The sequence below is a fragment of the Hemitrygon akajei genome, chromosome 9 (genome assembly GCF_048418815.1).
Source record: "Hemitrygon akajei chromosome 9, sHemAka1.3, whole genome shotgun sequence".
NCBI lineage: Eukaryota > Metazoa > Chordata > Chondrichthyes > Myliobatiformes > Dasyatidae > Hemitrygon > Hemitrygon akajei.
The window spans coordinates 143,535,212-143,548,596 of NC_133132.1; the positions used below are offsets into that span (position 1 = coordinate 143,535,212).

Genomic DNA, 13,385 nt, shown 5'->3' on the forward strand with positions numbered 1-13,385 from the left:
ATTCTAACTCGAATTGGAGTTCGCCATGTGTTATGGTGCCAAAACCTGATGGTAGTATTAGGTTTTGTACGGACTATAGGAAGGTGAATGCTGTAACGAAAACAGATGCATATCCAATTCCTAGAGTAGATGATTGTGTAGATAAAGTTGGAAAAGCAAAGTTCCTTACAAAGATTGATTTATTGAAAGGGTATTGGTGTGTTCCACTAACGGACAGAGGTAGAGAGATTTCTGCATTTGTAACTCCATCTGGGTTATATGAGTATAATGTTCTTCCATTTGGGATGAAGAATGCCCCAGGTACTTTTCAGAGGATGATTAATTCTGTAATTCAGGGTTTGAAAGATACTGATGCTTATATTGATGATTTAGTGACAGGAAATGATACTTGGGAAGCACACATTATTGCGGTGGAGAAATTGTTTGAAAAGCTTTCAAAAGCTAACTTGACTATTAATTTAGCCAAGAGTGAATTTGGACATGCTACTGTGACTTACCTTGGTTATGTTGTGGGTCAAGGTAAGGTAGCTCCTGTTCAGGCAAAAGTTCAGGCAATTTTGGAAATTCCCACTCCGACAGGGAAAAAAACTCTCAGAAGGTTTTTGGGAATGGTAGGATATTATCGAAAATTTTGTAAGAATTTTGCTAATGTTGCCCTTCCATTAACTAATCTTCTGCAGAAGAATGTAAAGTTTGTATGGACAGTGTTTTGTCAGGAAGCATTTGAAAAATTGAAAACAATGATATGTGAACAACCTGTGCTTAAGGCACCTGACTTTGAAAAACCTTTTTCATTAGCTGTGGATGCTAGTGATGAAGCTGCGGGAGCAGTATTGATGCAGAGGAATGAGGGTGATGAGGTTGATCATCCAGTAGCTTACTTTTCTAAGAAATTTAATAAGCATCAAAGAAACTATTCAACAATAGAGAAAGAATTGTTATCTCTTGTTTTAGCTTTGGAATATTTTGAGGTATATGTTGGTACAACTCAAAAACCACTTATTGTTTACACTGATCATAATCCGTTAGTTTTTCTGAGTAAGATGAAAAACAAAAACAGAAGATTGTTAAATTGGAGTTTGATGTTACAAGAGTACAATATTGTGATAACTCATATTAAAGGTAGAGATAATGTGGTTGCTGATTGTCTATCTCGATGTTGAATGTACAATGTTTTTTTTTTGGAGTGTTTTTTTTTATTGTAACACTCCTACTGTATTGTATATTGTGTATGTTATATAATTTATACATTTGTTTTTCTTGTAAGTGATTATTAAAATTTTTGTTCTTGTCAGACCAAAAATGTTTTTTTTTGGAGGGAGGTGTTACGTACCCGTGACACGTGACAGTGGTACCCTTGTCACGTGACTGGGGTTGAAGTTATACTGGACATGAGGTAATGGTTTTGTGATGGTGGAGTGATGTCATTTTCCCGCCAGTAGAGGTCATGTGACAGGTTTTTTCTACAGGGTATAAAAGGAAGACCCACCCTGTCAGGTGGGGCAGTTCGTGGCAGGATTTGCCAAGATGACTTCATGTTGCTGCGTGATTTAATGTGATGATGCAGTTTAGTTAAAAATGAAGTTTTATATAATGCCCAAAGTTTAAAAGGTCAGAGCCAACGGTTTCTTTGCTGATGGAGAGTGAAGTTTGGAAGACAAATCGAGAAGAATCGATTTTCGATGGATTGACTTCGACCTTGTGTGATCCTCATTCGGAAGGATTTCGTTTACTATTCTCACGATAGTCTCCGCGGGAAAAAGCGGGAGATTGAGAATATTGTGGAAGGAAGGTCAGTCACTTTAAGCTGTTATATTTAATAAAATTCGACGTGGGAGTTCGACGCTGGGAATCGAAGGACATCGACGTGGAAGAGAATTTACATCGCTTTAAAAAGTCTCTCCTTTTAAAAGTACCGTGAGCTGTTGAACTGTCGGCATATTGTTCTTTGAACTGTTTTCATTCGGCAATTCGCTTTAGAGAACTGAGTTCTTTTCAATACTGCTTTAAAGACTGTTTGGGACTGCAACGCTATTAAGAACTGTTTGATTCAGCTGCCAGCAGCTGGTTTCGGGTCATTGTTTGGGTTTGTTTACTTTTGAAGGGGGTTTGTTATCTGTGTTTAATAAACGTGTTATTCGTTATAAACCCCTTGCCTAACTCATCTATATTATTGTTGCCCGAATACGTAACAATATTCGCTTTGCATTATCAAATGTAACATTCAATATATAAATTAATTTCTGAGTTGATTACTTTTGGCTGTTGCAACTTGCATAGAGTTAAATTATTTTCTTTTGTTCCTGCAGGTCTTTTCAGGGATCTGATACTGGAGGAAATTCACCATCTTCAACTCTACCATCTCCTCAGATAAAAAATGTCAGTGAAAGTGAACTGAGTGCTTCTGCAGCTGAACTCCTGCAGGATTATATGATGACAGTAAGTTACTGTTCGAAGCATCAGAACACAGGCTTTTTCATTGTAATCTCACTTTGTAATCCATAATCTCATTGTCTTCAGCAATGATAATAAAGTTCTATTCAGTTCTGTTTTATTCGTGCTTGACCTCTGTTAAGGCCAGTAGAAATGCTTAAAATTGAATATCATCCCTGAAATATACCTGACAGAAATAAACGTGGAATGCTTGTCTTGAATATGTATAGGTAAGCAGGGTGCAGAAAAGTGCTGTAGCTATTTGAGTTGTTGGCTTAGCTCCTGCAATCTGGGTTCAATTCTGACTTCTAGTGCTGTCTAGACATTGGCTCTATCATCCTAGAAATTGATATGAATCATAAGTGATCTGAGCCCTTTAAAACTCCTTTTTTTTAATAATCATTTTATTGACAGCATGAGTATAACCACAGCTCTCAATTTGTAATTATCAATTGGGTACACATAAATGTACTGAAAATGCAATTTCATTGACAAAGCAAAACTTTTAAATTATTAATTTTCTTGATATATTGACCAAATGGCTGTAGCTATGTACAAATATTTCAAAAATTTGTTACATGTTCTGCTATTGTACTTGCAAAACATGGTGAACATTTAATTTAAAGAAATCCATATACACTAATTTTCTGTTGGGTTGATGTGCATAGGGTGGTGGTAGTTTGAGGGTAGGAATGCAGAAAGTTTGGAAATACACAACCTTTTGAAATAGTGACCAAACAACCACAGATATTCCAGAATTTACGCTGCAGCTAATTGATAAATTTGACCTTTGGCAGTAGGTCAGAAGTTTGATTGTTCTTTCAATCAACATTGAAGCAAATTATAAGTTTTAAAGTCCTTGGTTTTCTAGATTGAAAAATATCACTACCCACCCCCATATTTTCTCTAATTTTATAATTATAAGAAAGTACCATTTGGTAGCAGATCTCCACTCTGTAAACTCCAGGTTGAAAGGCATTCATAGTTTTATTCACTACCCAAAATACTGTTTTATTTTGTAAAATTTACTTGAAATATTTAACATTGTGTGGAATTTACAAATGTTTAAAAATATCGATGTAAATAGATGTACAGGAGTTTTAATTGTAGCTTCAACAGCACGCTGTAGTCTGGATTTCATTTCTGTTGCTATCCTAAACTGTTAGCTGCACAATTTTGCAATAAAGGGGAAACAGATGATCTGGTGAATGTTCAAGGGTGACACTAGATCAGCTGTCATTCTTTTATTAAATTCTGTCATTAAAAATTTGACAGCTTGGTAAGAAATACAGCAGATTCAAGTAATATGTTCAGGAACAACCTGATAGTTACCTGCATATATGATTATGGACTTGAGAATTAAGTTGCTGTGAATTATGTAAAACCTCTTTATTGCCTAATTCTTTGTGAAGATGTATTGTATAGTATTAGAATAGCATTTACTCAGATTGCTTCTGATTGTTAACTCTAATCCATTACTGTAATAATTGTGAACTATGTTTTTGTAGTTGAGAACAAAGCTGACTTCTGAAGAAATCCAAAAGTTTGCTACGCTTCTGCATGAATATCGAAATGGTGCTTCAATTCATGAATTTTGCATTAGTCTTCGACAATTGTACGGTGATGGTAGAAAATTTCTATTACTTGGTAGGTTACTGATTAAATTCCAGGATTATTTGAGGTTTTCTAAAGCTTGAAAGTTTCAGTTGATGTAGCATCTATTAAGTTACAAATTTCCGCAGCCCTTTATCAGTAGTTTTCTGATTTAGCTCTTAAAGGGCCTCGCAGAGGAGGTTCACCAGGTTGATTCCAGAGATGAGGGGGTTAGACTATGATCAGATATTGCAAATATACTTGCTTTTGGTGGGTATATTGTTTTCGATCTATGAAGGAGCTTTGTTACTGCAGCTTTTCTGCAAAACTAACCTTTAAACTGATACTGAATATGTTGCTTGATTATGAAGATTAACTAATTCCTATGCCTTCAAATTTTCATAAATTGCATCTTAATGATTTTAACAATGCACTACATTTCTAACTTAGAGCTGCTATATTATCTGTTAACTGTGCTTATTTATTGATTTGTCTTATTTTGATTTTGGGCCCTCTGTTACTGGAAAGAGTCTCCACTTTTCTCTGTTACTACCTAAGACTGGCATTAGTATTTTTTTTCAATGGAAACACAATCAGAATCAGGTTTAATATCACTGGCAAATATTGTGAAATTTGTTGTTTTGCAGCCGTGGTATTACTATACGTGATGATAAAAACTATAAATTGCAATATAAAATAAATAGCGCAGAAAGAGAAGGAAAGGTGAGGAGGTGCATATGAGTTCATTATCCATTTAGAAATCTGATGGTCGAGCAAAAGAAGCTGTTCCTGAAATATTGAATGTGTCTCTTCAGACTCCAGCACCACCACCTTGATGGTAGCATTGAGAAGGCGGCATGTTCTGGGTGCTGCGGGTTCTTAATGATGGATGCTACCTTTTTGAAGCATCGCCTTTTGAAGGTGATCACCGTGAACAATTTTTCCTTTGGCTCCTCCCACTTACTTCAAACCTGAGGGGTAGTCATGAGTATACACATGGGGCCCAGCTATGCCTGCCTCTTCAGCTATGTAGAACATTCTGTGTTCAAAGACTTCCCTGGGTATGCTACCCACCTGTTCCTTCGCTACATTGACATCTGCATTGGCACTGCTTCATGCACCCATGCTGAGCTCGTCAATTTCATCAATTTTGCCTCTAATTTCAACCTTGCCCTTAAATTCACTAGAGTGCAAACTGTCAACCGACATCTTTTATAAACCTACTGATTACCATAGTTATCTGGATTCTACCTCTTCCCACCCTATCTCCTGCTAAAATGATATTCCCCTTTCCCAGTTTCTTCGTCTCTATTGCATCTGTTCTCAGGACGTGCCTTTCCACTTCAGGACATCAGAGATGTCCCCCTCCTTTAAAGAACGGAGCTATTGATGCTGCCCTTGCCTCCATTTCCCATAAATTTCCCATATAGATCCACCATCTCCAAAGGGACCCTACCACTAAACTTATCTTTATCTCTCCCCACCCTCAGCTTTCTGCAGGAATAGCTTCCTCCACGATTCCTGTGTCCATTCATCCCTCTCCACTAATTTCCCTCCAGGCACTTATCCCTGCAAGTGGCAAAGTTCTATACCTGCCCATACACCAACTCCCTCACCTCCATTCAGGGCCTTAAATGGTCCTTGCAGTGAGGCTACACTTCACCTGTGAAGCTGTTGGCGTTGTCTATTGTGTCCAGTGCTCCCAAGGCTGCCTCTTTTACATAGGTGAGACTCGCCATAAATTGGGTGACTGCTTCATCAAACACTTTTGCACCATCTGCCACAAGCAGATTATGACAAAATATTTTAGTTCCAATTCCTGCTCCGCTGTGTTGATTCTATGGCCTCCTCTTGCGCCGTCAAGGCCACCCTCAGAGTGGAGGAGCTACACTTTATATTCCACTTGATGGTATAAGTATCGATTTCTCCTTCCAGTGAACATGATTCTCCTCCCCCCCCCCCCCCGCCCCATTCCCCACTCTGAACTTTCACTTCTTCTCACCTGCCTACTATGAAAGGAAGCTAGCAAATAGTATCAAAGAGGATATTAAAAGCTTTTTCAAGTATATAAAGGAGTAAAAGACAGGTGAGAGTAGATATAGGACCGATAGAAAATTATGCTGGAGAAATTGTAACAAGAGATAAGGAGATGGCGGAGGAACTGAATGAGTATTTTGCATCAGTCTTTACTGAGGAAGACATCAGCAATATTTCGGACATTCAAGGGTGTCAGGGAAGGGAAATATGTGCAGTCACAATTACAACAGAGAAAGTACTCAGGAAGCTGAATAGTCCAAGGGTAGATAAATCTCCTGGACCAGATGGAATGCACCTTCATGTTCTGAAGGAAGTAGCAGTGGAGATTGCGGAGACATTAGCAATGATCTTTCAAAAGTCTATAGATTCTAGCCTGGTTCCGGTGGATTGGAAGATTGCAAATGTCACTCTGCTATTTAAGAAGGGGGCAAGGAAGCAAAAAGGAAATTATGGACCTGTTAGCTTGACATCGGAGGTTGGGAAGTTGTTGGAGTCGATTGTCAAGGATGAGGTTACGGAGTACCTGGAGGCATATGACAAGATCGGCAGAACTCAGCATGGTTTCCTTAAAGGAAAATCCTGCCTGACAAACCTAGTGCAATTTTTTGAGAAAATTACAAGTTGGCTAGACAAGAGAGATGCAGTGGATGTTGTGTATTTGGATTTTCAGAAGGCCTTTGACAAGGTTGCACACATGAGGCTGCGAAACAAGATAAGAACCCATGGAATTACGGGAAAGTTACATACGTGGATAGAGCGTTGGCTGATTGGCAGTAAACAGAGTGGGACTAAAGGGATCCCATTCTGGTTGACTGCCGGTTACCAGTGGTGTTCCACAGGGGTCCGTTTTAGGGCCGCTTTTTACGTTGTATATCAACGATTTGGATTATGGAATAGATGGCTTTGTGGCTAAGTTTGCTGATGATACAAAGATAGGTGGAGGGGCCGGTAGTGCTGAGGAAACAGAGTCTGCAGAGAGACTTGGATAGATTGGGGGAATGGGCAAAGAAGTGGCAAATGAATTACAATGTTGGAAAGTGTACGGTCATGCACTTTGGTAGAAGAAATAAATGGGCAGACTATTATTTAAATGGAGGGAGAATTCAAACTTCTGAGATGTAACGGGACATTGGAGTCCTCGTGCAGGATACCCTTAAGGTTAACCTTCTGGTTGAGTCGGTGGTGAAGAAGGCGAATGCCATGTTGGCATTCATTTCTAGAGGAATAGAGTATAGGAGCAGGGATGTGATGTTGAGGCTCTATAAGGCGCTGTTAAGACCTCACTTGGAATACTGGGTGCAGTTTTGGGCTCCTTATTTAAGAAAAGATGTGCTGACGCTGGAGAGGGTTCAGAGAAGATTCACTAGATTGATTCTGGGAATGAGAGGGTTAACATATGAGGAACGTTTGACCACTCTTGGACTGTACTCCTTGGAGTTTAGAAGAATGAGGAGGGACCTCATAGAAACATTTCGAATGTTGAAAGGCATGGACAGAGTGGATGTGGCCAAGTTGTTTCCCATGGTGGAGGAGTCTAGTACGAGCGGACATGACTTGAGGATTGCAGGGCGCCCATTCAGAACAGAGATGCGAAAAAAATTTTTAGCCAGAGGGTGGTAAATCTATGGAACTTGTTGCCACGGGTGGCAGTGGAGGCTAAGTCATTGGGTGCATTTAAGGCAGAGATTAATAGGTATCTGAGTAGTCAGGGCATGAAAGGTTATGGTGAGAAGGCAGGGGAATGGGACTAAAGGGGAGATTGGATCAGCTCATGATGAAATGGCGGATCAGACTCAATGGGCTGAATGGCCGACTTCTGCTCCTTTGTCTTATGGTCTTATTGGCTCTTCACTCAACGCTGGAACATTTGCAAAGCCAAGATGCATCAGGATGCTCTTTATCCACTACAGTTTAGAATTCAATACCATCATCCCCTCAAAACTAATCAATAGGCTCCAAGACATTGGTCTCAATATGTCCCTGTGCAGTTGATCCTTGATTTCCTTGCTTGCAAACCCCAATCAGTTTTGATTAACAACAACATCTCCACAATCTTCCTTCAGCACAAATGTGCACCACAAAACTGTGTGCTTTGACCCCTGCTTTACTTGCTTTACACTTAAGACTGGTTAAGCAGAGCTCCAGTACCGTATTCAAGTTTGCTGATGGCCCCACTGTTGCAGGCTGAAACAAAGGTGGTGAAAAGTCAGGAATATAGGAAAGAGATTGAAAATCTGGCTGTGGTACCATAACAGCGACAATCTCTTACTCAATGTCAGCAAGACCAAGGAACTGATTATTGACTTCAGGAAAAAGAAACCAGAGGTCCATGAGACAGTTCTCATCAGAAGATTAGAGGTGAAGGAAGTCAGCACTTCAGATACCTTGGTGTTATTACTTTGGAGGACCAGTCCTGGGCCTAGTACGTAAGTGCAATTATGAAGAAAGCACAGCAACATTTCTACTTCGATTTGGCATGACATCTAAAACCTTGATAAACTTCTATAGATGTGTAGTGGAGAGTATATTGACTGACTGCATTGCAGCCTGGTAGGGAAACACCATTGCCCTTGAACAGAAAATTCTACAAAAAGTAGTAGATACAGCTCAGTCTATTACAGTAAAGCCCTCCCCACTATTGAGCACATCTACATGAAATGTTGCAGGAAAGCAGCATACATCATCAGTGACCCCCCCACCACCCAGGACATGGTCTCTTCTCAGTGCTACCATCAGTAAGACAGTCCAGGAGCCTCAGGACTCATACCAGTACATTCAGGAACAGTTATTACCCCTTTGATCATCAGGCTCTTGAACCAAAAGGGATAACATTACTCAATTTCATTTGCCCCATCATTGAAATGTTCCCACAACCTATGGATTCACTTTCAAGGACTCTTTATTTCATGTTCTAGATATTTATTGCTTATTTATTTATGATTAAAAACTATGAGCAACCATCAATTCCCATAAATCAGGTGTATTTAGAATAACCAATCATCTGGTATTAGGCTCTGATTTACTCTAAATTGTTTTAATTTCTGATGGCAGCATTTTAATTATTTTTAAATACTCACATTATGTTTTCTAGGGCTCCGACCTTTCATTCCAGAAAAAGACAGCTTACACTTTGAAAACTTTCTAGAAACCATTGGTGTCAAAGATGGACGGGGCATTATTACAGACAGTTTTGGCCGATGCAGAAGGACTTTAAGTAATGCATCCAATTCAACCACCAATGGCAATGGAGCGACTGCAGGCTCAGATGATCAATCAGTGCCTTCCGAAGGTGATGAATGGGACAAAATGATCTCTGACATTAGCCATGATATTGAGGCCCTTGGTTGCAGTATGGATCATGATTCATCTTGAAAAATGAAATATTTGCACATCCTGTTAATGGCCTTCAAGACATCTTTCTTATACAGATGTGTTAATGAAGTTTACTACAATGTGAATATTTAAATGAATTGTTAAAACATTTCTACAAAATGAAGAACATGAAATCATGCCATATAACTTTTTTATTGTAGATAATATTGCATATTTGTATTCAAACCTTTTTGTAACAGTAGTTGTTAGGCTTGATTGTTCCACTAGTGGGCAAGACCTTCCTGGTCCTATCACACGGTTTTGTACCCCATCTGCACAAGGTTACATAGTACAGTATACTGTGATGTCAGGGATGATTCAATACCATTCTGGACAGAATTCCAGTTTTTCTCCTGTCGCTCTAACAATTTGAATGTCCCTACTCTATAGCATATATGCAGCTTGATAGATGCTCCCTGTGTCAGCTTTTAAACTGTACACTTCATCTGCATATGACTGCACATAAAACGTAACTATAAATTTGTCTGAGTGTGACCAAAATAGGTAATGTATTATTTCCTTGGGGAAGATGCAAGAGAGTTGGCGTACCATTAAGGGAAAAATGATTTGTACTTGCACACTGCTGCAATGCATTATCATTAGTGCATATGACTTTTTAAAAATCTTCAATTAGCTAATTTTTTTTGGGAGATGCCAGGATGTTGCAGTAGACTTGGCATTCTGCTGCTAGTCAGGTGCTTTAAGAATTTCTGCAAAAGTGTATTTTCCTTCAATATCAATATTTATCTCCCGATTTTTAAAAGGAAATTGTTATTGTGATATTACATTAGGATTCATTTTCTTCAACACAAAAAAATAATAGGGTACACCACAGTGGTGTGTCTGCATATTGATACTTTTTTAAACTGTCCTGTATATTTATGCACACCCAATGCAAATATTTTTAAAAGTCAAAATGACATTCTAAAAACGACTATTCAATCATGACCGATTTAATTGAATATTTTTGCTGTTACATGCTGCTTTGTTGTCATCTAATGAAAACTGAAGTGAAGAATAAATTTGTCATGAAACTACAGCAAATAGTAACTTTAAAACTTGGATAGTTGTCCTTTTGGGTGCTGTATATAGATTGCATATGAATGATGCCTTCACCCATTTTAATTCTACAAATTTATTTATTGGAATCCTCCAGGATTTTATACCATTGCATGTATTGTATTGTTAATTGTATGTGACATTGTGCAGTGGACAGACTGTGTGAAATCTTTGTGTAGCATGTAATCCCAGTAAACCTCAATCTGAATTAATGGGTTTTACAAGTAAAACCAGTATAATGGTCCTTGGAGCCACTTGCTTTCTTGTAAGGACTGGTTGTGGATGTTTCAATAGCCCATCTGTTGTTTTGGCATGAAGTCATTTAGTAGTATTTTAATTGTATTCTTGAGTTGTAAGCTCAATTGCAATATGCTACTATATCAGTATAATTGTTTTTGGAGTTACTGTCCTATAATTAGTGTCATGTTTAAAATTTTGAGTTCAATGCCAGTGACATTTGTTCTGGTAAACTGCATTTTTGTTTCCCAGTCTAGATGTTAAACATTAATCGTATGTACCCAAGATAGTGGAAGTCTGAGCTGTGTGTGTGTGTATGTGTGTGTGGAGGGGGGTGTACAGTATAATTGCAGCAATCACCTTCTATTAAATTTTGCAAAGGAATTGGGGAAGTACAGCTGTGTCTTAGTGAAAGACAGCAAATATAGGGAAATGTAGGGAATGTTGAGGGATGTGACAGGAGTAATCAAGCACATAGCCCACTCTAAGAATATTAGAGTTAGTTTTTGTCCTCATCAAATGACATTGAGATACTACTTTGGCTACATTGAGGTTGAAATCACTTGTAATCTTAAACTTGCACAATACTCGCCAAATTATATTGGCCAGAATTTTGCAGCAAGACCTGACCTAAAACCTTCTGATAAGTAAGCAGCCAAATTATCTCATAGATACTTTATTGCAGTCTGTAAAAATGTACTTGATTATTGGCAGCTGCATTGGAGGTTTGCGTTTTCAATCAAAAATAGGTAGAAATTCCAAAATGCCAGTTCTGAGGAGTTGACCCATCATTTGCTGTCACAGAAACTGGTCCTTTATGTATAAGAACTGTACTTAAAAAGTTATGATCTTTTATACATTGTGTTTAAATTTTAAGCTTGATGAGGCACTAAACAAATCCCATGTAGTTTTATGAAGTTTTAGCCATTGTTTTCAATTTGTAGACTGAACTATGATAGAGGGAATGATTGGCCATTTGACTGAAAAGTGCTGCAATCTGTTATTAGTTACATGGATCAAACATTTGGTCTATTTGTGCACTGTCAGCTGAATTGTCTGATGGTACTGAAATTTAAAGTTAAGTTCAGGATTCTGACCCAGATATGCATCATGGAAATGCAGTATAATAGCACTCACCAAAACCTCCTTTCTGTAGTCACTCATGGTATTTGTATTATAGCTTGATCATACATCTACTTCCATGCCAGTTTTAGCCCTTTTGCATGGGCTACAGTAATTCAGTTGCTTTCTTTTATTTTTCCAGCAAACATCTACTACACATGTCCCGATTCAATTAATTGGTGGGCAAGGAAGAAATAAAAGCCATGTCACAAATTTTTGTTTTGAAATATGTGCTACAAAGCGATGCTTTACATGTAATTTTACTTTTTACCAGTTAGAAATGGAACCACTGTAGAGAAGTATGATGACTTGGCAACTGAAGTTGAGTTTTCTTGATGTTTCCAAGATTAGCAGTATTATAGTTGCAGTCATTGCAAGGTATGTCCTTTGGATGACACCAGAAACTAAGTTGTTTTGAAATGTACACTTTGGTCAGTGATGCATACAAATATGTCTTAATTCAAACTTTTATTTCCTATGCATTTAGCTGCAACATCCATTATCCACTTAGCACAATATTCAGGTAAAAAACAATTATCTGACCATGGAGAGCATAATTCTTTTCAGCATATAGCAATGCTATATTCTAGTTTAGATCAAATGCATATTTATTTTGGGGTCTATTTATGTCAAATTATTTTAATAAATTTTTCATCTTTGCAGTATTCCTGTGTAGGAATTGTTTCAACTGCATATTTTGCCTTTTATTAAAACATTTTTAATCCATGTTGTTAACATTGCTCCATTTTAAAGAAGAATTCTTACCTCTAAATTTTCTGTCTCATGATTTAGTTTGTGTTAATGGTCAGTATTGATGTGTATTGTACATCCATAGCATAGTTTTTGGTGTGATGTTTTTGCAGTAATTGCTTTACATTTCAGTTCAGATATTAATTGCACACATTCACAACTGAGATGAAGGTTGTCATAAATCAAATATATCATGTACACTGACAAAGATTAAAAAGGTTTCACTTTGCAATTTGTGATATGCAATTTTATGAGAATAGTTATTCTGCATCTGAGCTGTCCAAAAATTATCTGCAGCTAAACAAAATCCATCTTGATAGTTGGATCCATTCTACTGATAAATTGTCTGAACTCTATTCCCCATTTCCAAATGAAGATATTTCTGTGCGAACAAGTTGTGGCCCCTCCAATACCTGTTTCTTTTTTCATGGAATGCATGGAACATTTTGCCTCAGTCTTGTGTTAATTATGTTTTTGAATACATTATCTGTGCTGCTACTTCCTGGCTAGAGTATACACATTGACTAGCTTCAACCATCTTCGGCCTCTTAAGAACAATTTTCAACTTCTGTTTTCTCTGACATTACCATATTGTCAGCAATATTTATAGCCGTCTTTGAAATAGTTTCTAACATGATTAGCCAAGGATTCCCTTCAATTGATAAATTCAATTCTGGATGCTCACTGCTTTCCTTGTGTCACGTTACTAAGGGTATGCTTGTCTTCGCGTTCTATTTATTTTAGTTTGTGTAACACTCCCATCAAACCTTCACTCACCTCTT

The 13,385-nt window shown here is 37.9% G+C and overlaps 1 protein-coding gene across 3 annotated transcripts in view; it reads left to right on the top strand.

Moving 5' to 3' along the window:
- The window catches only part of ccm2 (CCM2 scaffold protein), a 100,398-nt gene extending 87,559 nt beyond the window's left edge, over positions 1–12,839 (top strand). For all 3 annotated transcript variants that reach the window (XM_073057172.1, XM_073057174.1, XM_073057173.1), the window contains 3 exons: positions 2,310–2,439; positions 3,942–4,080; positions 9,155–12,839. In XM_073057172.1, the coding sequence (XP_072913273.1) occupies positions 2,310–2,439; positions 3,942–4,080; positions 9,155–9,435 (550 nt within the window). In that variant the 3' untranslated portion in view covers positions 9,436–12,839. The remainder of the gene's footprint in view (positions 1–2,309; positions 2,440–3,941; positions 4,081–9,154) is intronic.
- Positions 12,840–13,385: the final 546 nt, after the last annotated feature.